At 49.4% G+C, this 27,311-nt stretch overlaps 3 protein-coding genes and 1 long non-coding RNA gene across 4 annotated transcripts; 2 read left to right on the top strand and 2 right to left on the bottom strand.

Moving 5' to 3' along the window:
• Positions 1 to 18: 18 nt before the first annotated feature.
• ppp2r5d (protein phosphatase 2, regulatory subunit B', delta) lies at positions 19 to 14,840 on the top strand. Its single transcript, XM_086181490.1, has 17 exons — positions 19 to 216; positions 3,185 to 3,262; positions 4,672 to 4,849; positions 6,593 to 6,792; positions 6,879 to 6,989; positions 7,104 to 7,196; positions 7,295 to 7,425; positions 7,509 to 7,568; positions 7,738 to 7,846; positions 8,086 to 8,139; positions 8,255 to 8,425; positions 8,588 to 8,715; positions 8,837 to 8,938; positions 10,103 to 10,175; positions 11,036 to 11,083; positions 11,202 to 11,309; positions 11,757 to 14,840. The coding sequence occupies exons 1-17, from the start codon at positions 190 to 192 to the stop codon at positions 11,892 to 11,894; spliced, it is 1,809 nt and encodes a 602-aa protein (XP_086037616.1). The 5' UTR covers positions 19 to 189; the 3' UTR covers positions 11,895 to 14,840.
• Positions 14,297 to 17,209, bottom strand: mea1 (male-enhanced antigen 1). Its single transcript, XM_086181491.1, has 4 exons — positions 16,962 to 17,209; positions 16,244 to 16,568; positions 16,072 to 16,180; positions 14,297 to 15,996 (listed from the first exon to the last, which is right to left on the bottom strand). Exons 2-4 carry the CDS (start codon positions 16,550 to 16,552, stop codon positions 15,815 to 15,817), a joined length of 600 nt encoding a protein of 199 aa, XP_086037617.1. The 5' UTR covers positions 16,553 to 16,568; positions 16,962 to 17,209; the 3' UTR covers positions 14,297 to 15,814.
• Positions 17,210 to 17,422: 213 nt separating this feature from the next.
• Positions 17,423 to 26,553, bottom strand: LOC147247040 (uncharacterized). Its single transcript, XR_015109620.1, has 3 exons — positions 26,187 to 26,553; positions 23,235 to 23,397; positions 17,423 to 18,063 (listed from the first exon to the last, which is right to left on the bottom strand). It is a non-coding gene; the product is annotated as an uncharacterized LOC147247040 (long non-coding RNA).
• lrrc73 (leucine rich repeat containing 73) lies at positions 25,689 to 26,992 on the top strand. Its single transcript, XM_086181494.1, has 2 exons — positions 25,689 to 26,482; positions 26,558 to 26,992. Exons 1-2 carry the CDS (start codon positions 26,175 to 26,177, stop codon positions 26,781 to 26,783), a joined length of 534 nt encoding a protein of 177 aa, XP_086037620.1. The 5' UTR covers positions 25,689 to 26,174; the 3' UTR covers positions 26,784 to 26,992.
• The last annotated feature ends 319 nt before the right edge of the window (positions 26,993 to 27,311 follow it).

Raw genomic sequence — 27,311 nt, 5'->3', positions numbered from 1 at the left:
GTCTCCGAGCTCGCAGCGAATCAGAAAAAATCCTCCACGCGTTGGTAGGCAGATGTCGCAGTCGCTAGCCAATAGGGTCGGCCGGGCCGGGAGCGGGCGCAGGCAGCAAGTCAGTCCGAGTGACAGCGTCTGAGTACCAAGGAAGAATATCACGGGGTATCCGTGAGAAAATCCTGCAGCGCCGTCAATATGCCGAACAAAAGCAAGAAGGACAAGGTGAGCTTGCAGCTACATGGCGGCACCGGGATCCGTTGATCAGTTAATTTAATAGCGGTTTCGAATCAGCTGCGAGATGGGCTTCTGTGACTCCAGACGGCAACGGCTAGCAGCGCTAGCTAGCCAGCCTGCTAAGGCCCCGCTTGCAGCGGATGGTTGAGCTAAGAGTTAGCTGCAGAGTTGCTAGCTCGCAAAATTATGTCTTCACCGTCTAAGTGCACCGCATTGAGCCAAAAACACAGTTTTTCGTGCCTCGTGTTAGGTTGTTGTGCTAACCAGCTAACTAGCTGCTCCCTAAACCATTAATTTAAATAACAGGCCGATCTAAAGATGACGAGTAGCTCATTCATGCTTGTGTGGATTCAAGAATCATTTTTGAACGTTATCATGGGTTGTTCCCACACTGCTAATGACTCAATGAGATCCAGTAAGGGACCAGCAGACTGAGCTGAGAGCCATGTGTCCCCTTGTGTCCCCCTGTGCGCCTTCGTGTCCCCTTGTGTTCCCCTGTGCGCCTTTGTGTTCCCTTGTGTCTCCTGGTGTGCACTTGCCCACCCTTGTGACCCCAATTCCCCCTGGAGCACCCTGTGTCTCTTTGTGACCCCTTGCGCACCCTCGTGTCTCCTAGTCTGCCCCTGTGTCTCGGGGCATATCCTAGTGTCTCCTGGTCCACCCTCCTGTCTCCTGGGGCACTCTTGTGTCTTCTGGTCCACCCTCTTGTTCTCTGGTGCACCATCGGGTCTCCTGGTCCACCCTTGAGTCTCCTGGTGCACTATTGGGTCTCATGGTCCACCCTTGTGCCTCCTGGTGCATTGTTGTGTCTCGTGGTCCACTCCCATGTCTCCTGGTGCACCTTTGTGTCCCCTGGTGCACCCTCATGTCTCCTGGTATGCCCTCGTGTCCCCTGGTGCACCCTCACGTCTTCTGGTCTGCCCTCGTGTCCCCTGGTGCACCCTCACGTCTCCCGGTGCACCCTCATGTCTCCTGGTCTGCCCTTGTGTCTCAAACGGTGTAGTCTGTCCCAGCTGACATTGGGTGAGAGGCGTGGTTCACCCTGGACGGGTCACCAGTCCATCCCAGGGCCATCAGGAGCAATTAGGGGTTCAGTATCTTGCTCGAGGACACTTGGACATGGGCACCGGGGGAAGTGGGGATCGAACCAGCGACCCTTCGATAGCTAGACAGCAACGCGACCTCTAAGCCTTGGGGCCGGGTTCAGTTTTTAATAATGATAATAGTAATACTTTTTTTTTTGTATAGAACTTTTTCCAGGAATAAACTCTACAAAGTGACACAGAATACAAGATATAAGACCAAAATATAAAAAAATGGAAGTAATAAACATACAAGCACGACTGTAAACTATCATCATGGTCAGAAGAACCATGAAGTCAAGCCACAGTGGATTTAAAGGTCATACAGGCAACAATTTGAAGAAAACAAATTTTAAAACCCCCACATCCACAGAACTTTAATAAAATGCAGAGTGAAAGTCTAAATTTACTTGGAAAAATATTATAGGGGTGGAATGATTATCGAGTCTAAAAATTTTGTTAATATCTAGAATATAAATGGTTGCGTGTCCCTGAGTCAGCGTAAGCAGGCTGGGACCAGGTGTACCAGGTGTATTAGGTGTGTCACCGACCAGGAGCTCAGGAGCTGCAGGTGCTGATTAACCAGAGAAACGTGAGGCTTCGTTCCGTTAGGGTCTCAGACTGTCGGGCCGACAAAGCAGCAGGACTGTTACCATATTTTCACCACTTGTTACCACACCAACGAAGATTCCTGGTGTCTTATTCCCGCTATTCCAACCTTCACCATAACGTGCTGATCAGACGTCGCGTCAGGAAGTCTGCGGTTGGACTGAGGAGCTGAGGGAGAGGGGGGTCAGTGCTGTGTGTCAAGAACCTCTGTCTTTCCTGTGTTTGCTGCAGGCTGCTGTTGGACACCCGGTCCCTGACAGCAGCCTGCAGTGTGGGAGACGGTAAAAGGGCTTTTCGGTTGGCAAAGCCGAATCAAAGGGTTTTACCCCAGGGTCCCTGCCAAGTCTCCCATGTTCAGCACAAACTACAGATGCAGCCATTTTTCTTTGGTTTCTCCGTTGTTGTTGTTGTTGTTGTTGTTGTTTTTACTTGCTGCATCCCAGGCTGAAAGGATTCATTTCCAATGGAAGAAGCACTTACCTGACTGATTGTTGACGGCTGCCTGGGCTGGGGGTACCAGGTGCCGAGGCCCTCTAGTTCCTCTTTCTCACCCACATGATCCTGGTGCTAGTTCTGGGCTGGTTTCACAGCTGTTTTTTAACTAGTTCAACTGGTAACCTTATAATAACCAGTTTGCTTTTCCACTGGCTGAGAGCCACAATGGACCACTGCTGCTTCATTTCCATGTCCATTGCTGACTGTTTTTGGCTGAGTGACTGATCCTGCAGTGATTCTAAAATTGTCAGTCCAGCTTTGATTGGTCTTGTAGGTTGTGGCGACCTTACCCCAGGCCCTGACCTAAGCTGCTCTTAGCTTGAGATCAGTGGAGAGTTGGTGCCAGCCTGTTGAAACAGGAAGAACTGGAGCCAACTCAGGCTCTGGGTCCAAGCTGGTTCAGCTGATAAAGAGTCAGTATGTTTGTGCCATCTGTAGGCGTCCGCAGGCGTGATCCCATCGGTGATCAGATCGTTAATCAGTGGATCACAATTGTTTTTTCCAAAGACGACTAGCTCACCTATTAACATGTGGTCACTTCACCATGGTCACCTAGTCTCTACGACGTAACATGGAACGACTCCTTTGCTAAATACTTTGGGTGCACAACGCCTGTTGCAACCGTCATTTTCAGATAAGTCATTCACTGCTTTGATGCTCTGTTGGTTCTTGTCAGGCAGGTGTGATGGGCGGAGCTCCCTAAGCTGCTGTTTTGTCTCAGCCAAGAAAATCTGGTCACCTAACAGCTGTTTGTCTTCCTCTTTAAACAGGAAACAACTAAATCTGCCAAAAGCAGCACGAAGAACAGCAGCAGTGGGAAAGATGCCGCCACAGAGAACTCTGAGGAGGTGAGTCGCTGGCGCGGAGACAGTTTGTCAGGTCTGTCACTGTCATGTGACCACATGACCATTCCTCCTGTCTCTAGACTAACCTGTTGGTAGTTGCAGTAACAGGAATCAAACGTGTTCCACATCAGGTGTTGGGGATCTGAGCATTTTCATCTCATGACACCAGTTTTAGGAGCTGCTTGATTCAAACACACGAAGGTCAGTTGATGATTATTGATCGTGCAGAGAGGAGACATCCGCATGTGTTTGACTCTTATTCATGTTATTTACATTTTCATTTTTCACCTTGACAACACCCAAAGCTCTTTAGAATTTTTCCTGGTCTACACACACACACACACACACAGACACACACACACAGTGATGGAGGAGGCTGCCATACAAGGCATCATCCTGGAAGAGAAACAGGAACTGTGCAGCAGTGTAACAGAGTGGAGTGTCGTCCTTCACTTACGATGATGGGTCCGGACAAACGAACCATCAGCCTTCACACCTTGCAGTATTCCACCTCCATGTGTGGGGATGAAGATGGACAACATGGACACACCCATTCAGAATGCCGCACGCCACTCAGAGATGCTGCAGCAACCGAGGCTCTGTTCTGACATTCTCTGACCGATCCGAGCCATCTTGGGGGCTGTTGCAAGGCTCCCACACATTTCATACCCTTCATATCGAGCACCTGCTAAGTATTTCACCTGAACTGTCTCCCTAACACCACTACTGCAGCAGAGGAGGACCCCGGTCTTCCTGGATTGTACGTCATTGTGCATCATCATGGCTTGTAAAAAAAGGGGGGGGGGGAATCCAAGATCATAGCATTTCCAGAACAGATCAATTCTAACAGTAATACATTAATTATCACGTCTCCATTGCGTCCTTGAGTTCATCTTTGCATTTCACCATTGTGTCTTGGTGTACAAAGCACAGTTCCCTGCTTCACCTCTGACTGGCACCTGTGGAGCACGACACTCTGAAACGGCTGTTCACCAGCCTTGAAGTTGTTCAAATTCTCCTGGTCATTTCACACTTGGGACAAGCCAAGGTGGAAAAGGGCGTACACAAGGAAGAGAGTGGTACGAGTCACAAGACCTTCTGCTGGCCTGCTCCAGCTAAATGAATGTTCCTGTTCCTTCAAGCGACGAGTGTGAGGACGGATATTGTGTCCTGTTCACTTCTGTAACCTCAGAAAATGGAGCTTTCATCGCAAAGGACTCTCATCACTAACCTTGGCCCCACCCTCATCAGTGAGTCATGGGAGCTGATGATGTCAGCAGCCAGCACTGGCTACATTGCTCCATACCATGACAACATAGCATTCACGTCTTTTGTTTTGGTGGCAGTCAAATTTCACCTCTGTGGTCCTGGTTCAAAAATTAGCTCTGTGTCTGTGTGTGCGCATGTATCAGTCCCAGCAGCAGCAGAGTGGCAGTAAGCGTCCTAGTAACAGCACGCCGCCGCCCACACAGCTCAACAAGATCAAATACTCTGGAGGACCTCAGCTGGTGAAGAAGGAGCGGCGCCAGAGTTCATCCCGTTTCAGTCTGACCAGAAACAGAGAGCTACAGAAGCTACCTGCACTTAAAGGTACTCGCCACTAGGGCTGCAGCTAACCACTATTTTAACAGTCGACTAGTCACCGACTGTTGACACGATTAGTCGACTAATCGGATAATTATTAATTTTTTCTTAAATTTACCATGAAGTTGATTTAATTATGTGTCAAATGATAATAAACAAGAAAGATGGTTCAATGAAAAACACATCTTTTATTGAATTCATTCATTTAAAACACGTTTGTCAGGCACAGTCTCAAACGCCAGAGCTCTCTTTTACAGTGAAAACACTCTTCTAAAATGTCCAATGTGTCCTAAAACCGTCCTGCTTGAATGTCCCTTGAGTCTCACGAGGACAGTCAGACTGCGCTTCCTTCAGCTGCCCGACGGGCTTCTTTAAATGTTCCTGCATCACCGCCATGACACCAAGGTCTGCTTAGCAACCTTTGCTAGTAGTCTTTTTATTCGCCGTATCCAGGCTGAAATGCTCCCACATTTTAGAAGTTTTGGTGCGCGTACCTGATGTTGACGGCGCGTTCCTGTATGTTCCCGCTCAGAGGAGAGACGCTACCGCGCATGAGCGACTCTCAGCAGAGATTATAATCAAGAGAGATGCCTCACTCTGTTGGAAAAACGCGTCTGGAGACAACAGTCGACGATGGAATTCATTGTCGACTGTTGCTATTAGCAATTTTTGTCAACATCGACTAATCGTCGCAGCCCTAATCGCCAAGCCCCTGCCTAACCTCAGCCTGACCTCTGCCTAACCTCAGCCTGACCTCTGCCTAACCTCAGCCTGACCTCTGCCTAACCCCAGCCTGACCTCTGCCTAACCTCAGCCTAACCCCAGCCTGACTTCTGCCTAACCCAGCCTGACCTCTGCCTAACCCCAGCCTGACCTCTGCCTAACCCCAGCCTGACCTCTGCCTAACCCCAGCCTGACCTCTGCCTAACCCCAGCCTGACCTCTGCCTAACCCCAGCCTGACCCTGACCTCTGCCTAACACCAGCCTGACCTCTGCCTAACGCTAGCCCGACCCTGACCTCTGCCTAACCTCAGCCTGACCTCTGCCTAACCCCAGCCTGACCTCTGCCTAACCCCAGCCTGACCCTGACCTCTGCCTAACCCCAGCCTGACCCTGACCTCTGCCTAACCCCAGCCTGACCCTGACCTCTGCCTAACACCAGCCTGACCTCTGCCTAACCCCAGCCTGACCCTGACCTCTGCCTAACCTCAGCCTGACCTCTGCCTAACGCTAGCCTGACCCTGACCTCTGCCTAACTCCAGCCTGACCTCTGCCTAACCCCAGCCTGACCCTGACCTCTGCCTAACCCTAGCCTGACCCTGACCTCTGCCTAACCCCAGCCTGACCCTGACCTCTGCCTAACCCTAGCCTGACCCTGACCTCTGCCTAACCCCAGCCTGACCTCTGCCTAACCTCAGCCTGACCTCTGCCTAACCCCAGCCTGACCTCTGCCTAACCCCAGCCTGACCCTGACCTCTGCCTAACCTCAGCCTGACCTCTGCCTAACCCCAGCCTGACCTCTGCCTAACCCCAGCCTGACCCTGACCTCTGCCTAACCTCAGCCTGACCTCTGCCTAACCCCAGCCTGACCCTGACCTCTGCCTAACCTCAGCCTGACCTCTGCCTAACCCTAGCCTGACCCTGACCTCTGCCTAACCTCAGCCTGACCTCTGCCTAACCCTAGCCTGACCCTGACCTCTGCCTAACCCCAGTCATCTTCTGTGGTTTTGGCGCCCTGCCTCCCCTCAGATGCCCCTCCTGTAGAGCGTGAGGAGCTGTTCGTGCAAAAGCTACGTCAGTGCTGCGTGTTGTTTGACTTTGTCAGCGACCCACTCAGCGACCTCAAGTATAAAGAGGTGAAGCGAGCCGGACTCAATGAGATGGTCGAATACATCACCCACAACAGCGACGTAGTGACCGAGTCCATCTACCCCGAGGCTGTAATCATGGTGAGGAACTCCCCGCCCCCCCGGGTCGGTCACACTTGGTGCATCTCTCAGGGTCTCAAATCAACACTTATTGATGTTGTTGTCAGTTTTCAGTGAATTTGTTCCGGACTCTTCCTCCGTCCTCCAATCCGACTGGAGCAGAGTTTGACCCTGAGGAGGACGAGCCCACGCTGGAGGCTGCCTGGCCCCACCTGCAGGTACCCTGCTGCTCTTTGTTGCCCTCAGGAACGATGGTTGATGTTCTGGTATCTGTTTTTGTGAAATTTGATAAGAACCCAGATGTTTGTTAAAAACTGTGTTTTCGTCCGCAGCTGGTTTATGAGTTCTTCCTTCGCTTCCTGGAGTCTCCAGACTTTCAGCCAAACGTTGCCAAAAAATACATTGACCAAAAGTTTGTACTGTCGGTAAGGTCTGATCTCTGAGCAGAACCATACAGGAACATGATCTCTGAGCAGAACCATACAGGAACAAGTTGAGCCTTTGTTTGTCATTGTGTGTGAAGCTGCTGGAGCTGTTCGACAGTGAGGATCCGCGCGAGAGAGACTTCCTGAAGACCATCCTGCACCGCATCTACGGCAAGTTCCTTGGCCTCCGTGCTTACATCCGCCGTCAGATAAACAACATCTTCTACAGGTCAGAGTCCACAGACCCGCAGAACCAGAACCATCATGGAGACACTCAGAACCATCACAAACTTAGTGGTGTCATTGTTTCAGATTCATCTATGAAACTGAACATCATAACGGCATTGCTGAGCTGCTTGAGATCCTTGGAAGGTACACACACACACACACACACACAGATCTCTGGGGTTCTGGTCAGCTGGGTAAGTAAATACCCTCCTGCAGTCTTTGGATGATCTCATCAATGTGATGTGTTGTCGTGGATGTTTGAGAGATCAGACCTTTCACCTCTTTGATTAACTGGACTTAACTGTCTCTCCAGTATAATCAACGGCTTCGCTCTCCCGCTGAAAGAGGAACACAAGATGTTTCTGATCCGAGTCCTCCTGCCGCTTCATAAAGTCAAGTCCCTGAGCGTTTATCACCCGCAGGTCAGAGGTCAACACATCATGCTCATATGCCCTGGAAATATTCAACCAGGAATTGTTGGTGGCACGCCTGCCCGCCGCTCACATAAAACCCGATGCACTTGTTCAGAGGCTGGGAATTGAAGTAATGATTTCTAAATCCAAATGAAATCAGTTTTGGATCAAATTGCCGAGTGATGGCGAGCAGCACCACCCTGAACCTGGATTGTTGTTTCTGATGTCCGTCTGTCTTGTCTCACCAGCTTGCATACTGTGTGGTTCAGTTCCTGGAGAAGGACAGCAGTCTAACCGAGCCGGTGAGACATCCCTCCCATTGTCATTACAACCCTGTGTTTCCATAGTAAGGAACTGTGAGGACACGTCGACAGGAGCCATTTATTGTTCATCTTGCATGACCTTTGACTCCTGCAGGTGATCATGGGGCTGCTCAAGTTCTGGCCCAAGACTCACAGCCCAAAAGAAGTGATGTTCCTGAATGAGCTGGAGGAGATTCTGGATGTCATCGAGCCATCTGAGTTTGTCAAGGTCCAGGAGCCCCTCTTCAGACAGCTCGCCAAGTGTGTGTCCAGCCCTCACTTCCAGGTATCAGAACCAGAACTTTCAGCAGTGTTTAAACTACAGCTTAAACAGAACCAGAGCATGAACTGCAGATATAAACAGGGGGCAGGGCCAAAACTGAAAGAGTCAGAACCACGCACATGTGATGATGGTGATTGTGGTGGTGGTGGTGATGTCACTGTACAGGTGGCAGAGAGGGCTCTGTATTACTGGAATAACGAGTACATCATGAGTCTGATCAGCGACAATGCCGCCAAGATCCTCCCCATCATGTTCCCGGCGCTCTACAAGAACTCCAAGAGCCACTGGAACAAGTAACATACACACACACACACTTGGGCTTTGACATAGAGTTGAATATTTATTTCTCACAAGTTCTGTGTTTGAGTCACATGACCTGCAGCAGGAAGTTGGCTGACTGTGGCTGTTCCTCAGGACGATCCACGGCCTGATCTACAACGCCCTGAAGCTCTTCATGGAGATGAACCAGAAGCTGTTTGATGACTGCACACAACAGTACAAGGCTGAGAAACAGAAGTAATAAGCACACACTCAGCCCACACATGCACGCACACACACAAACACACAGCCCACACATGCAGCACACACACAAACACACAGCCCACACATGCACGCACACACACAAACACACAGCCCACGCATGCACACACACACACAAACACACAGCCCACGCATGCACACACACACACAAACACACAGCCCACGCATGCACACACACACACAAACACACAGCCCACGCATGCACACACACGCAGCCCACACACGCACACACACACAGCCCACACGCACACAGCCCACACACGCACACACACACACACAGCCCACGCGCACACAGCCCACACGCACACAGCCCATGCACTCACACGCACGCAGCCCGCACACACACGCATGCAGCCCATACGCAGCCCATGCAGGCACACACGCACACACAGTCCACGCATGCACGCAGCACACGCACGCAGCCCACACACACGCAGCCCATGCACAAAGCCCACACACAGCACACACATGCACACGCATGTAGCCCACACACACAGTCCACGCATGCACGCAGCCCATGCACACACACACACACACACACACACACACACACACACACACACACAGCCCATGCACGCAGCCCACACACACACACACAGCCCATGCACGCAGCCCACCCACACACACACACACACACACACACACACACACACACAGCCCATGCACGCACGCACACACCCACATACCCACGCATGCAGCCCACACACACACAGGCAGCACACACGCAGCCCACACACATGCATGCACACGCAGCCCACACAGACATGCAGCCCACACCCACGTACACACGCACGCAACCCACGCACACACACATACACACACGCAGCCCATGCACACATACATACACACACACACAACCCACGTGCACGCACACACACACACAGCCCACACATGCAGTCCACACACACATGCAGGCAGCACAGACGCAGCTCACACACACACATCCCACACACACATAGGCATGCAGCCCACACACACATACACACGCACGCCACCCACGCACACACACGTACACACACATGCAGCCCATGCACACACGCACACATACACACGTACGCAGCCCATGCACACACACATGCAGCTCACACATTCAGCCCACGCTCGCACACGTGACTAAATCCTGTGTGTTTGTGTGTGCAGAGAGAAACACAAACTGAAGGAGAGAGATGAGATCTGGCACAAGATAGAAGAACTGGCCCGCCAGAACCCTCAGGTACACTCACCTGCCACCTCCAGTTTCTTCTCTTGTGCTCGTTATTTAAAGGGTGTATGGACAATACTTGGATGGAAATGAACACATCCACTACATGCAGGGTGATCATAGTAATATCTATATTTAGGAACCTACCTTTCTCAGAAATGACCTTTCCAATCTGATGCATAAAAATAAAAGATAAAAGACCAAAAATGGAAGCAATAAAATCACACAAGCAATATTGTTACAAACTGTAAAGGTCAAAGATTTGACCCTAATGACCCAAATGTCTGAGGGTTAGGGTACGGCCGAGTGGATGTTAAATGTGTTGGCTCGATAGCTGAAGTGAGTTTTGGAGGATTTGAAGATTTTCTCCATTGACTTGGATTATAAAAATGAGATTTAAAAAGTCAAACAATTTAAATGTATAAAAGTTAGAACTATAAAAAGTGACATGTTGTAGAGAATGTAAAGTGGAATAGTTTGATACTTGAATGGATTCTGTGGTTGAAAGTTTGAAGGCGTTGAGAACATTTGAGTTTTGAGGTATTTCGGTGTGTTTCCCCAGACTTCCTTTGTAATAAAAAAAGGGTTGGAAAACTGCAGTATGTTAAAAAGTATAGTTGTTGACTACCCTTGAAGAGCTGAACACTTTGATGTGTGCATCATGTCAGTAGGTCAAAGTTTGAAGGACTTGAGGTGCCAAAAAATGTACGGAAGAAAAATAATATAAAGTTAGGGAGACTGCTACTGTCAATGGCACCAGCCGTTAATGAGTGCAGCAGGAGGGAGGGAGACACCTGCTGACCGGGAGGTGGAAGTGTTGGCTGCTGCACTTGTAACTCTGTGTATGTGTGTGTCCATCTGTGTCCTCTCAGAGCAATAAGCTCCACCCCATCCGCCCAGGACTCCACCCACAGGAAGAGGTCAGACTTTTTATATTCCCATCAGTTTATTAAGATTCCTGGATTGAGCTTCACGTAATTGTGTGTGTGTGTGTGTGTGTGTGTGTGTGTGTGTGTGTGTGTGTGTGTGTGTGTGTAGTTCATGGTGTACAATGACTCTCTAGCAGTCTACTCAATGGAGACAGAGACTCCGACAGCTGAGGACATTCAGCTGCTGAAGAAGACGGTGGAGACAGAAGCCTCACAGGTGCTCAACACATTCTGTCCTCCGATGATGACACATCAGACTCAAACGACCCATCTTTCAAATATTGATTATCACACTCATAATGGCAGACAGCCTTGCTATGACAACTAGCATCATTTGGTTGTGGAAGCCAGCATCCTCTTGAAACCACCTGCAGAGTTGTGATGATACCATGTGATAGGAAAGTGGCCTCAAGTCAGCCATGTTGACTGTACCATGTTAGCGTGATAAGCATGTCATCCTGCACATACTTGATTGTTACAGTGTGAAACAAGTGAATATGTCATGTTTTCTGCCGCTGGCGTGTGAGCATCTGCCACCAGTGGTGTGTGATCTGCTAGTATGTGAGCGTCTGCTGCTGCTGGCGTGTGTACCAGCTGCCCATTTAACCCTTGTGAGACTGTCACGTGATGGTAAAGTTTTTTCCTGCTGTCTTTGTGCCTTCAGGGTCTGAAAGATCTGAAGAAGGATAAAGTGCTGATGAGGAGGAAATCGGAGCTTCCGCAGGACGTCTACACCATCAAAGCTCTGGAGGCGCACAAGAGAGCTGAGGAGTACCTGACAGCTAATCAGGAGGCTCTCTGACAGGGGAAGGCAGTTCCCTACCAAGCCTGATCCCGCCCTGTCCTGTCCGACTCTCTGGGGAGGAAGTGGTCCAGAGTTGAGTCAGGACGGAGCCGACGCTGGTCCACGTCATGACGACCTTTTCACGTCTGCCCCCTGGTGGCTGTAAGCCAGCAGGACGTATCCACCTCACGCACGTTTGTGTTCCGTGAAACCTCAAATGCAGCATCACAGACACACGGTCCCTGAACTCATCACCTGTTGGCCTCCTCCACCTCAGGAACTGAATGACCTGGAACACGCCATCATCGTCAGCCCATCTGGTTCAGGGTAGAGGAGATGATGTAATCAGGTGGATGGAGGCATCCACATTACCCAACAGTCTAAATGATAAAGTGACTTCCTGTCCTGCTGGTTTCCATGGAAACTGTAGAACCAATCCTCCAGTAGTGTTCAGGTACTGTCTTCATGACATCAGAGTGAATTTGACATGCGTTCAGCTTTGATGAGAAAGCGCCACCGTGTTCTGATGTCTCAGTGGCACCAAAGGTCAGTCACCTTCAGTCACATTCAGACCAACATCATCCAAAGGGGCGGGGCAACATATTCAGCTGCTGTCTGACCAATCAGCACAAAGCGCACCCAGCATGTTCTGATAACCTGAATGTGTTATTCAAAGTGGAACATGAATTGTGTTGGTACAGTCATTTAAAGTTACATCAGGGGTTCCTCAGTAGGGGGCGCCACCAGGACTGAAACATCAACAAACAAGAACCTGTCTCATGATAAATGATGAGCAGGTTAATGGTGAATCAGCTGACTGGCCATGAGCTTGAAGCACAAGACCGCCAGTGGATCCAGAATCTGGCTGGTTTTTGACGTCCAGGTCGTTCAGTTCCTGCTGTGGAAAATGCTGCCACATTTCACCTTTGTCCCAGGATACCTGAACGCAGCACAGATGAGCTCACTGACTGGCTTCAGAGAATTTAGAGCCCCGCCCTCTTTATGTGACCTGACCAGTCATATCTGGGAAGGGAGAGGTGGGTCTGGGTGGACTGGAGACACGGTGAATGTAAGCGTCCGTGTTGCTTGTTTGTGTTTGAATGTTTGCTGCCCCCTGCTGTCTATCAGTCACACTGCCACGCCTCCTTGCCACTATTTAAAAGCAATCGCAATGGCAGTTAAGTGTTGTCAGTTCATTTGAAGCACTGAAACACCGTCTGATGTGAATGTGACGAGGCTCCGCCCACACCTCAGGCAAACAGCAGCTGTGACTCATCAGGTCAACAGAAAACAACCTTCGGCGAGGTTGATGGTTTCCTCTAAAGATCATTTCAATGTTTTACCCACCGAATTTTAGTAAATTTGTAAATCATTGTCATCTGTGATCGACACAGCTCCCTGTGAGAGGCAGGGCTTCATCCTGAAGGCTCCAGGGTTGGAGGTGAAACGACCTCGCCATTGCAATCAGTCGTTGACGAGCAGCTGGTGACAAGAAATGATGAAGATGTAAATGTGACTTCATCTTGTTTCATGGCGTGATTGTGTTTTGAAAACTTTTAGGGTGATCAGAGACATCAGACGTGAAGTGGCAGTATTGAGATGTGAAGTTTGAAATGTTGATTGAGTGTCACGTCCCCATCATCAGTGGTAAGACTGACTTCCTGTGACCTTTAACCTTGCTGCCGATTATTGCCGATGTAAAGGACTTCATCAAATGGCTTTGATGACCCAAATTCTTCTTGAGGCTTGTGATTCTGTTTGAGTCATGACCACGCCCTCTGATAGGCCACACCCCCTACGCTGTGATATTACCCTGTTAAGATGCTGTCTTCACCCATCATGTCCTCGCTCACACCTGATGTTGACGTTCAGGAATGTTCGCCCATGTCTGTGTGAGGATTTTAGATTCATCCATTCGAGTGACACTAGAACAGGCACATGCGTCCGCTGCCCCCTCTGGTCATGGGCTGATTTTGCATCTGCACCCAGATGTTAGCTGTTAGCGTTAACTGTTAGCATTAGCCGTCTCTACAGCTGGTTGCATCAGGAGACACGGTGGTCCAGTGTCACCGCCGCCTGTCTTAGATGTGGTGTCTGAGCATCATCTGTAGATCGGCAAGACACAGGACAACACAAAGACAAACCATTGTGTCCACGCTGCTCCGCCATCTTGTGCAGACGTTGATTGTATGAAGGTTCATTTTGTACCGAAGTAAATAAAGTAAGAGGAAACATCTCTCTCTCTAGATCTGGGCTGAAAGTGGAGGGAGTGTTCGCCCAACCGGACATTGATGTCCCGACTGTCTCTGAAAATCTCGCAAACATGGTTTAAAGGTCAAAGGTGCGACCCCACACTCATTGACACTCCAACGACCTGGTCAACGCAAACACACGATTCATCAAAGCAATCAAGTGACTTTCAACATTTGACACTTTACTCAGAAAAATAAAAACAGATAGTTTATGACATGTTTTCTTCATATTGATTATTGATTGGTCGGTTAGATTGAATTGATCAGATATTAAACATCAGTTTCTCACAATTATGTCTTGAAAGGTGTTTTCAAGAATAAGTGAACAAAGATTAAGGGCAGCAGGGGAACATGTCCACAAGTGTAAGTCTTGTTGCCCCCAGAGCAGAGACCCAGGCTAGTTAGCTTAGCACAGTGACTGGTAGTGGGTGGGAAGTGTTAGCATCAGCTGGCTCAGGTCCAGGATGCTAGTTAGCTTAGCACAATGACTGGTTGTGGGTGGGAAATATTAGCATCAGCTAGCTCAGGTCCAGGCTAGTTAGCTTAGCCCAATGGCTGGTAGTGGGTGGGAAGTGTTAGCATCAGCTTGCTCAGGTCCAGGCTAGTTAGCCTAGCACAATGGCTGGTAGTGATTGGAAGTGTTAGCATCAGCTAGCTCAGGTCCAGGCTAGTTAGCTTAGCCCAATGACTGGTAGAGGGTGGTAGTGTTAGCATCAGCTAGCTCAGGTCCAGGCTAGTTAGCTCAGCCCAATGGCTGGTAGTGGGTGGAAGTGTTAGCATCAGCTAGCTCAGGTCCAGGATGCTGGTGTGTCCAGCAGGAATCCTCCTCCTCCTCATCATCAGTAGCAGCAGTCGCTCTTCTAGTCCTCAACAAACGTTTGGTTCTGTTGACCCAAGTTCCAGTGGAGCTTTGGAGGTGCTGCGTCAAATCACTGCTCCCAGTCAGGAAAGTAGTTCCGGCTACGTGTCTTGAATCTACCACTACAACGTCTCCTCATGTTAAACTGGTATTCATCACCAAGGTTAAACACAACCCTCCTGATAAGCAGGCAGAGACGGAGCTACGCTAACACTAACTAGCCTGAGTCTCAGCTCTGGGGATGATGGACAGTAAGAGACTCACCTTAAAAGTGGGCGCATTCCTTTCAACACTTGAGAGATCAGATACACAAACCTGCCAACATGATGGTAGAACACGTAGTTGATGTGACCACCATGGCAAACTGGCAATCACCTTCAAATTTACTGATCACAAAGTGAGAAAATGTCCTTCAGTCAGTTTAAATCATTTAATGAACCACATCAATAGGTGGGAGGGGTTTGCCCTCCAGGGGGCCACAGGGATCCTCGAGAGTCGTCAGGACTTCACTCAGGACCTCCGAGGTTCGCTTGGTTTTAAGACTAAAGAAACAGCAAACCTGCCTCTGTCATTCGCTTTGTTTCCTTCCTAATTCTCAGGTGTTTCAAATTAAAACTCAAGTTTCTTGGAATGGTTGACAGACGTCCAGTAATTTCCCGGGAAGAACAAGGCTCACCTTCCTTCCTGTGTGAAACATTTGAAAGCTAATTTCAGTTAAGAAGAGAAATGTCTTGGGGCAAACTCCTCCCACGAGCATGTCACAGTGCCCCATCGCTGCCCTGCAGCGGTTACTTCTTGCCACAGTCCCGCTAGTGTCTGTGGTGCATTTAGGGTCCATTGATGTTGCCACGGCGACTTAAGCGCAGTGCGGTGGCGCTCTGTCGGCTCTGTAGGGCATGTTGCACCACATCCTTCCACTGGTCATCAGAGATCTCACGGGCCCAAGCCGGCACGGCAAGTGATGGCAGTGCTACAGCCGCCATCGTCCTCTTCACCAGCTCCACATGATCTGCAGGACACAGGAAGTGATGTCAGCTGGCAAAGTTCCACACATGATACTCAAGCATTCAAGTAGCAGTGTAACCTGCATCCATGGGGATGGAGGCGTGGCTCCTCTCAGCCGCCGCACTTTCAGGGTCATCCTCCTCATCACTGTCAGGAGGTGGCGCTTCAGGAAGATGCAGCCCCATCACCTGCAGACAAAAGATGGTCATGTGATCTGATCGTGTCATGATATGTTGGTGCGTGGATCTCACCTCAATCCTCTCCTGCACCTGCTGCAGCTGCTCTGCGTGCGAGGGCGCCACCCCCCTGTCCTCCTCTTCCTCCTCTGGCGCCATGGCGTTCAGCCCGTCAGGCTCCTGGTTGAGAGGCTGGTAATAATATCCTCCGCTGGTCTCCTCCTCCTCCTCGTCCTCCTCCTCTCCATCCAGCCCCATCTCCCCTCCCTCTTCCTCCCCCCCACTCCACACAGCCACGACTGGCAGCAGCCCCCCCTCCCCCGGACGATCGTCCTCGTCCTCGGAGCTGGGAAAGACTCTCTCCGGTCCCATCAACACGGCCATCCACCGACACCCGAACCTGGGGGGGGGGGGGGGGGGGGGGGGGGGGGGGGCGACACACAGGTTAGAGTGAGTGAGTGTGTGTGTGTGTGTGTGGGGGGGGGGGGTCCCTATTCAACAGCGACAACGTCACATCCACCTGTAGACCGTACACCTGTACATTGAGACGCGGGATCGATGCGTCAGAGATCGATAGAGAATCAGCTCAAGCTTCATGGAACAAATCGAATGTTTGAGTGATCCTGGTCTCTGGTTTGATTGATCGCGTCGGACATGCTAACAGCTAAATAAGCTAACGGCTCCGGTCTGCTGGTTCCCCTGATTCAAACTCGTTACTATCCGGACATCAAAGTCATCGATAGTTTCCTGTCAATCGATCAACGTAACGCAGGTGAAGTGTGAGGCGTCTCACCTGTCTGTGCGTCTGTCTCACCTTCTGTCTGGAACCCAGACCTGCAGTTCGGTACGAGCTGCCGTCGAGACACTTCCGACTACGTCACAGTGGCGACGTTTTTAAATGGAAACTTTATTAACAACTTGGTGTTTTGGGTTTTTTTCCCCCTTCCCCTTACATTGACTTTACAAAACCAAACAAGGCACCACCGTCATCCCGGAGAGGAGCGTTGACCTGGAGGGGCACCGAGCGACCGGCAGCCGAAGAAACGACGAGACAGACAGAAAGACACAAAGATGCTGGGCCTCCCAGTCCGGCCAGGGGGCGTTCTTGAGCACTGGACTTCCTCCTTGAGATATGCAATGAAAATCGGATTCATTTTTAAAAAGGGACATTTATGAATGAAGAATTTAGCCTAAATAAGGATTGATCCCTAATTCTTCTTTTGTCCTCCAAATGTAAACCAAATTTAACGTTTTCAGTAGTAAAAATAAGAATAACTTGATCATTGTAGGTTCTCCAATATTGAAAAGCATCCAGAAGGTCCTGATTATGAGATGCTCCCGGGTTTCAGTGTCTGCATTACAAAAAGTACAAATATTCAAATCTAAATTAAACCTTTTATGTAAAAAGTCATGGATAAACCACATTCATTATTCTATTCTCAATGAATGAAGGAAAATGAAATAATCTTCAGCCCTCAGCGGAAGAGCAAAGGAGAGGCAACGGTTCTTAATAAAAAACTCAGAGTGTCAAGATGAAACGTGGTTCCTCGTCAGAGGTGAAGAGCAACAGACCAAAGTGAAATGAGTTCTCAAGAAGTTCTTGCATTCTTATCTGAGAAAAAGCATCCACGTCTGACTGGAGGAGGCCTTTGTGGAGCCACCGTGCCTTTCATGGAGTCGCGGCCTGTGGCGTTGCCTTGGTTACTGGATCAGATGGCGATTGTTACAAACAAAGTTGGAACTGTGATGAAAGCGTTGTGCACAAATCACCTCTGATCCCCAGCAGACGCCAAGTGGACGAGTTCTTCTTAGTTCCTCTTGATTCATATGAAGCTGTTGTTCCATACTGGGACTGTGGGGGGCGACGTCTATATGCTGACAGACCGGAGGACCTGCTAATGATAGCAGACAGCTTAATTAGCAATCTAGGAATATCAGAGTCAGCTAACTACAAAATCTATGCCTCCAAAATTCCTGAAGATTTTCAACAGAAAGTCAAACCAAAAACTTTCACATTGCTGAACAAAACTTGGTGACCACTTTGATGGAACCATTCAGCCGCGCTGAGAGCCCCGCCCTCAACAGGGTTCACAACGTCACCTCTTCTTAACTAATGATGCAAATAAAGTTGGTTCATTGCCTCGATGAACTTGTCAGGTGTGTCCAGTGAGGGTGGGGAGGCGAGCCTGGATGGACTCCACCTGCGTGAAGCTCTTGGGAGCCACCATGATGAGAAGTCCTCCAGAGCTCTGTTCCTTCCCACATTCCAGGCTTCACTCTTCTGTGACTCCGATCCCTACATATTTAACTTCATTCTTTACTGGAATGTGATGCACATTCATCAATCGCCAAAACTCACACTTCTTCATATTTAAATGTGAACCAGAGGCTTTCGAAAACAGAGACCCCAGTCGTCACTGCCGAGTCCTTTCAGAACAGTGGTGGCGTCCGCTGGCCGGCTGGCGACCAGCAGCTCCCCTCACAGTGAGTGGATGCTTGGACTCTTCTTTTATGAGGACTGCCGATAATCCAGCCACAGTAATAAAGAACAACGGTGGGCACCGACAGCCGTGACGAATTCCTCCTTTAACTTCAAAACGCCTCAATGTTCCAAACTGTGAATGACCGGTTTTGAAGTCTCTGCGTTGGCTCGCCGTGTGCTTCAGGATCCATTGGAAGGTCCTTAGTAGTTTTTAAGGGTCTTTATGGTTTGGCCCATCTTATTTATCTGAACTGCTTTAATCATATCAACCTTCGCGGACCCTGAGGTCCTCTGGCCTTTTAGTCGTTGCCAGAGTCAGAACTAAAACCCACGGGGAGGCTGCTTTCAGCCATGATGGCGCAGAGCCTGCCAGAGAACATCAGCACCAGTGTTGTGTTCGTCATGCTGGACGAAAACGACAATGACGACATCAGACCCCTTTTTTCCTTGACGAAAATGAGACTAAGACGGACGTCACCATCGCCCTGTGAAGACTAAAATGTGACCAAAGTGTATTCATTTTCGTCTGACGAGAACGAGACCAGACTAAATTGTTAGTGGGTGGACCATCAAGGTTTCAAAACATGCAGGTTTTTTCCGCCAAGTATAACAAGCGTGCAATGTCAATCTAGAGCTCAAACATCAGAACGGAGCCAGCTGTAGCTGTTGGTCCTCATGGCCACGCCCCCATCATCAGTACACACCCACTAAAAGCCTCTCGCACACACAGAGACAGTCTGGGCCTGTCTGCAGAGGACGAGACTCTCACCACGGCAGCAGCAGCGGTGTCAGGCGGTCCTGAACAGAGGGATGATTGAAGCGTAGCTTTAGTCTGTGAGGCTCGCCCTGAGATGCAGTTTCTGTTTGAATGAAGCCTAAAGTTTGGTGGTGGTTCCACCTCCTCGTGGAGCAGAGAGCGCTTCCTAGTGCTACATGCTAAAGCTAGAATGAACTCTCAGAAGAACTCTCTTCTGCTGGGCCGTGCTGGGCCCTCCGGGGATACGCAGGGGTTCGAGTATCCAGCTTACCCTGTCGTGCGCCTGAGAGCTATCCAGATTGAGGTTGACAAGTTCTGGAAGAGGTGGAACCAGCTGGCAGGTCCGGGCCTCTTTGTCAGACAACAATGGCACACTCCTGCTAGAAACGTCATGGCAGGGGACCTTGTGTGGCTAGCTGATCAGAATGCACTAAGGGGCCGCTTCAGATTGGGTCGGGTCATGGAGGCATGTCCTGATACAAAGGGCCTAGTGCGAGATGTGAAGGTGAAAACATGTCAGAGCTGCCCAGTTTCTGACAGACAGTGCAAGAGGACTCCAAGGGTTGAGAACTACCTGTCTACTAGCCTCCACAGAGACGTTAGGAGGTTAGTAGTAGAGGTCGACCGATACGGGTTTTTCTGAAGCCGATGCCGATACCGATATTTAGAAGTCAGAGTCAGCCGATGGCCGATATGAGCTGCCGGTTTTTTTGGGCCGATTTTTAGGGCCGATATGCTATGGTATTGTCCTTAATTGGCATGCTAAAATATCATACTAATAAGAGGACGCACAACACTTGTGTGTGTGAGTGAGTGAGAGTGTGTGTGAGTGAGTGAATGAGTGAGAGAGAGACCCTCGCTGCCTCGCTGTTCCACAGTGACATTACTAAGAAATACGACAGGAAATAAAAACTAAAGTAAAGCGTTTTCATGCTTTCTTTCTAATTAAACAAATTAACGCGTTAAAGTCAAGTTTTGGTCGAGAAAATAAGGGAAATGTTCCGATGCCGAGGGGGGGGGCGGCGCACGGCCCGCTACTTCTTATGATGCGCGTTGTTGGGGGGGGCTTTATTCATTATAATGGGGGGGGGGGGGCTTTTATTCATTATAATGAGGGGGGGGGGCGGCGACCGAGGCACTGTTTCTGTTCACTACACGGACCGCGGACCAGATACTCCGCCCTGGCTACTGCTGGCGGTAATTCTCGCGAGGCCAGTGACGGAATTCAGTTTGGAGAGGCACGAGAATGTTTTTATTTTGAATAATACGGGAGATTTACGGAAAAATACTGATACGGGAGGAGGGCGGGAAAGAGGGGTGAAATACGGTAGTTTCCCGGCCAAAACGGGAGACTTGACGGCTATGAGCGAGCAACGTTTCATTTTGAGCAGAAAATGCTATTTGTTTACTTTCGCTAAATGAAGCAACAGATTACAACTTATAATGAGAGCAAATATATGACTTTAGGACACTGGAATATAAGAATTGAAGCCTTTCCTGTTGGCCCTCTGGTTCTGAATGGACAGCGCTGCGCCGGGTTGTAAATAGCTGCCCGCAGATGTGCCTGACTGAAAATCGGCGCGACCAAATTAAATAATCGGCCGATGCCGATTTACTAAAAAATAGCGAAAATCGGCCGATTTAATCGGCCGGCCGATCGATCGGTCGACCACTAGTTAGTAGTTCTGCTACCAGTGGAAGAACAAGTCTAAGATCCCCACCACGTGGTGTGTTTTGGTTATGGATCCCCACCACATGGGCGTGTTCCGGTTAAGGATCAAGACCCCCCAGCTGCCATCCGCCACAAGGACGAGGAGGTTTGGTAGTGTGTTTCGGTGGAGGACAATGTGAACATCGGACATGGACATAGGAACTACCTCACATTTATGATTGCTTATAGTAGAAATAATTCATGAACGAGAATGTAACGTTAAAAGCCCAGTTACAAGTTGAGTTCATATGTAAAGTCTGTCTGTGTAGTTATGGTGGCCTACTTGGATTCAAGAATCAGCAGACCAAGTGGGAGGTGTACGACTTTCCACTAAGGTCCAAAATCACTGTAATGATTCAGGCATATTTGCGTTCATGCTTGTGTGTTTATGTTCATATTTACATATTTATATACTTAAGTATCAAACAAGGTTATGTTTCCACCTGCGCATGCATGATGAGAGGTAGGCACTAGGTGGAGTTGCTGCGCATTTCAGTATTCTTCATCGTCGGGACCGGTACGCCTTGTCGGTTTACAACCTACTACTACTACTACTACTACTACTACTACTAGTGCTAGCTACCTAACAGTCTGAGAAGCAGTCACACGTGTAGGCTAATGTGCAAAGCTAACTGTGTGAATGATACTGTAGGTGTGTGTGAATAAATGACTGGATGTAAAAGACGAGTTGTTCCCGCCGTACTTGTCCCGAACCCTTCCAGAGGGGAGATTGCTAAGCTAGGTTAGGGCTTAGGAAAACTCTGGACAGTCAGTGTGTGTGTGTGTGTGCGTGTGCGTGTGCGTGTGCGTGTGCGTGTGTGTGTGTGGGTTGGAAGGGGCGGGTTCTTAACATTTATTGTTTTATATTGTATTTGCTGTTGCTTGTTTTTATTTTTGGGAAGCATTTTGTGTTGCAGTTTGATTGTGTGAGAAGTGCTGTAGAAATAAAGTTTTTGATTTGACAACAATTCTCTAATGAACTTTTCCCCAAAGCCCAAATATTCCAGTGTTTGTATGATAAAAGGATGTTCAGCCATGCTGAAGGCTTTGGAAAAGTCCAAAACAAAGTGACTCCATCATCTTCAGTTGAAATCCTAGAAGCAAATAAGACCGAGTCTACGTTGTTGCATGGACCCTGACTGTCACTTACAGGCGGCGGCGTTTGTAGCCAGCGCTCCGTCGGGTGACAGGGCTGTCGCTCCATCTTTTATCTCGACCACGTTTGCTATGAGAGTTATTAATCCCTGATTCATTGTAGGAGTTAAAGTCCTATTTCTTATCATGTCATTTATAGTCTCAAATCATATCCTATCATATTCATGTCCTCCCAAAAGAATTCATAAAACCAGAGGTCACTTTCTGAGCCGCACTGTCCAGTCCTGCCATGTGGATCTCAGAGTCACAGGTCGCTCTACACGCCAAATCTATCTTGGGGTTATTTTAATATTTTCTAGAAAGGCGATCGGATCTGCACATCTCCTCAGACGTCACTTTATGATCTGGACATCAACAGATCACCACACGATGATCAAGTTGCTCCTGTAACCTCCTAAAATTGCTTTGATCAAGATCAGATACAACAAACCCTGAGATCCTGCACCGCCTGGACCTCATACTCCCTCTGCTGTCGGCATTTAGATTTACTGCAATTTATTGACCCCCCATCTGTTGCTGCAACGACTCCTCATCCTGGCTTCCTCATTCTTCTGTAGTAAATCTTTGATGGCTTTAACTTGTGCTTTATCTTTTAAGGTCTGCATTAAACTTCCAAGAGTCTTTTTTTTTATTTAGTACTTCTTTCTGGATTCAATACAAGATGTATGACACAATGATCTCTTAAGGGAGCGCTGGATGTAGACCCTTGATAAACACCTGACAGTGTCAGAAGTAGCGGACCATAAATCTGGGGAGATTTACAACGGCCATTTGGTTTCACCCATGAAAATTGTCAAATATCTATTCATATCCTCCAAATATCTATTAAATGATTGGAGTCAAAAGAATCAGATGAAATCTTATTCTAATGGTTGGTATTGTTCATAGAGGGGCATCTATCCTGCCGTTCGTCAGGCGTCAAATTCATCTCCACTCATCACAATAAAATCAGAATATAAACCTGCTTAGAATCAGAAGTGACACCTGCCAGCTCCATCGCTCGCGCTCTGGTCAGTGACGACATCCACACTCGTTCATCAGCGGAAGACCTCCCTTCAACAGCTAACACAGCAGCGAGCCAGTGGCCATCTTCATCCCCTCTGAAAGTCTCAGTAAACTCATGGCTCCTCAAAAAAAGTCACAATAAGAAGAAATAAATACAAACAAGTGATCACGAAACATCAGTCACAGTTGTATATTTTATTTTGAAATGAAGACCGGAAGTTGTAGATCGTTAAAAGCTGATGGATCGACCGCAGCAGCAGATTCTGATGAAGAATCACTAGTTAATCCTTTAATTATGAGCCTCATTTTATCCACGTGACAAGGCCTTTAGAATGAAGGCTCCAGTGAGCTCACAGGCAGAGATGCTCTATTCCAGCGAGATGTGTCACTTGGTGTTTAGCCTCGGCTGTTTATCAACCCTGTAATAACCAGTTTAGGTGTTATTTATTCTCATTTAAATTACGAATGTGGTTCCTCCGATCAGGATGCACTGACAGTCCCTAAAGACTCTCCAGGTGCTGGTGGACTGACCAGAACCAGGAGAAGAGACCAGATCGCTCCTGTACTGACTTCTCTTCTCTGGATCCCTGTCAGATCCACAACAGGATCCTAGATTCTTCTTCTGGCATCGAAGTCCTCAACAGTCAGACACCTTCATATCTGAGAGAGCTCTTATGCTGCGTCCGAATTGCCAAGTACCAACCTACGTCCTCCTGCTACGACCTAAACATGGCGGCACCATTCAGACGCCCTAGTAGATTGGTGGTGAAGCACGACCTCTGCTGGCAGAGCACAGATACCGCAATTAGGTAGACAGCTCCAACGAAAGCCCCACCTGCTGGCCTGACTGTGGTACTGCACTCCACTCTGAGCTCCTTTCCCTCATCCTCTATTATTAAGCATATTAACGCACCTTTAGTCATCAACAACTATAAATGTTGGTGTTCATCAGAATGGGAGACTGTTGGTGGCGCTAACTTGGCTTGAGGGTCCACAAGTTTTTAGGGGACGAAGAAGAAGTCCGCGGTGCATTGTGGGCCATAGGTTGCTCCGTAGGATGCACCTGAACCGACCTACAATGTGGGCGTGTTTAGGCTGGAATTTAGGTTGAGAAGTAGGTCGCTACTCGTGCCAGTTGTGGTTTGGGACAGCCTGCGACCTGCTCTGAGACCTACCATCAGACCTACTTGGCTATTCAGACGCAGCACTAGTTCCCTACTGCCCAGCAAGAACCCTTCCTTACAGGATGCTGCTGGGCTCCTGCTGGTTCCTGGATGCTCCAAAAGTAGAACAGAGGGCGGAGCCTCCAGTTATCAGGCTCCTCCCCTGTGGAACCGTCTTCCAGTCCAGTCCTGGACTCAGACCTCTCTCTATGATTAAGACTTTCCTTATTGATGAGGCTGACAGTGAGGGGGGGCTCAGGTTAACCCCGCCCCCTAGCTCTTATCCCATTGGCCTAGACTAGCAGGGATCTCCCATGATGCACTGGGCTTCTCCCTCCTCCTGTCCTCCTTCCTGTCTCACAGCTGCAGGTCACTAACTGGACTTCTTCCTCTGAGTCCTGGTGCTTCTCACCTCCCAGATCCCTGACTGACGCTGCTGGAGGAGGAGGCTGCAGACCTGCAGAGCCTCTAGTACTAGTAATACTACCACTAGTAGTACTGGTACTAGTAGTACTACCACTAGTAGTACTGGTACTAGTGCTAGTACACCTCCCAGATCCCTGACTGATGCTGCTGGAGGAGGAGGCTGCAGACCTGCAGAGCCTCAGGCTGACACCTCCTACCACAAGTAGTACTGGTACTAGTAGTACTGGCACTAGTACTAGTACACCTCCCAGATCCCTGACTGAGCCTCTGGCGGAGGAGGCTGCAGACCTGCAGAGCCTCAAGTACTGGTACTAGTACTACTACCACTTGTAGTACTGGTACTTGTAGTACTACCACTAGGAGTACTGATACTAGTGCTAGTACACCTCCCAGATCCCTGACTGATGCTGCTGGAGGAGGAGGCTGCAGACCTGCAGAGCCTCTAGTACTGGTACTAGTAATACTACCACTTGTAGTACTGGTACTTGTAGTACTACCACTAGTAGTACTGGTACTACCTGATAAAAACGAGTAGCACAACTCAGCAAGATCAGCATGCTGTTGGTAGTAGTAGAGTAGCATGGTGTTGGTGGTAGTAGAGTTCTAGTACTTTAATGTTTCTATCCTGCTGTAGTTGATGCTAAAGGTATTATTGACAGGTGTGTACATTCACACACCCCCCTTCAGTTTATTGATCATTCTTAATTTTGTAATCAATCAATAGTTTGGGTGTCATCGATCTCGCCTGCTGCCTGTCTCGTTCGTTTTCTGTTCTATCTAACCGGAAACTCTTCGGTTCCGGGAACCGGCTCCGAGTGAGACCTCTCTCCTCTCCTGCTCCCTCCTCGCGCCTCCCCGGGTCTCATCGTAACCGCCACCTGCGGAAACACACCGGGACTCACCGACCTCCAGGACACCGAACCCCGCTGCGCTGCAACCCTATGGTTAATCGATCAATCGATCGGCTGTGACGTTTGCGCGGCGGATTAGATCCGGCACGTGGCCTACGGCGGACGATGACATCAGCGGGTGAAACTGGCGGTCCTCCGCGTTCGAGCTGATCGATCATTTATCAGGTTATCGATCACTCTGTTGCTGAACCACCGAGCTGATAAATGATTAGGTTGATCACCTGATGGAATAGAAACCTGCTGCACATTCATCGGTTATTGATCAGCTCCGCTGGGTGATCGGTCACCAGCGAGTGATCAGCTGATATCGATCAGAACCTGATCCTTGATGGCTGACCGGCAGATCGTCGGAGGTGATCGATCTTCCGTCAGCAGGTGAGCTGTTAGCTTGTTAGCATGTTAGCCTACCTGTGTGCCCGCAGGTGCTCCGGCATGCTGCCCGCTTCCATCCAGATCACCGGCGAGCAGCTGTCGCCCGCCGAGGTGCAGGACATCAGCGAGAGCCTGAAGGGCGGCCGCGTCCGGCTGCTCTCCATCCGGGGCTGCCAGCTCTCCGACCGGGACTTCGGCCGCATCTGCCGCAGCGTCGCCGAGTCGCGCTCGCTGGCTCAGCTCAACCTGAACCTGGGCGTGGTCTCCGGCCTCAGCAGGACGCGACACCTGGCCGACGCCCTGGGCGCCAATCGCTCCCTGCACACCTTGTTGTGAGTACCTGGCCACGCGCACGCTGTCGGTAGCTGCCTCGGATCTGTGATGTCAAATGTGTCCCCGCCCCTCAGCCTCCACGGCAGCCCGCTGCTGGACGCCGGCCTGGTGACCCTGAACGCGGCCCTGTCCACGCACCCCGCGCTCGTGAGTCTGGACCTGGGGGACTGCATGCTGGGGGACCAGGCCCTCGGGCTCGTGTGCGGGCTGCTGCCGCCGGACGGGGCCAAGTCAGGTGACCGCAACACTGTTGCAAGTATACGAGCTGGTACTACGTTATTAAAGTATCACAGACTGTAGGATCTCGCAGGTACCTGTCAACATTACTACATAGTTGCACGCTGAGTTGTAACATTGTTACTACCACTAGTACTTCTGCTTCAACAACTACTAATCCTACTACTACCACTACTACCATTATTCCTACTATGGCCACTACTACTACTGCTATTACGACACCTACTCCTACTACTTCTGCTACTACTACTGCTATTACGACATCTACTCCTACTACTTCTGCAACTACTACTGCTATTATGACACCTACTCCTACTATTTCTGCTACTACTACTGCTATTATGACATCTACTCCTACTATTTCTGCTACTACTACTGCTATTACGACATCTACTCCTACTATTTCTGCTACTACTACTGCTATTACGACATCTACTCCTACTATTTCTGCTACTACTACTGCTATTACGACATCTACTCCTACTATTTCTGCTACTACTACTGCTATTACGACATCTACTCCTACTACTTCTGCTACTACTACTGCTATTATGACATCTGCTCCTACTACTTCTGCTACTACTACTGCTA

Source organism: Aulostomus chinensis, chromosome 16, assembly GCF_037954235.1.
Source record: "Aulostomus chinensis isolate RoL2024-O1b breed Wild chromosome 16, RoL_Achi_v1.0, whole genome shotgun sequence".
Classification (NCBI taxonomy): domain Eukaryota; kingdom Metazoa; phylum Chordata; class Actinopteri; order Syngnathiformes; family Aulostomidae; genus Aulostomus; species Aulostomus chinensis.
This window is presented reverse-complemented; position numbering and strand designations above follow the sequence as displayed.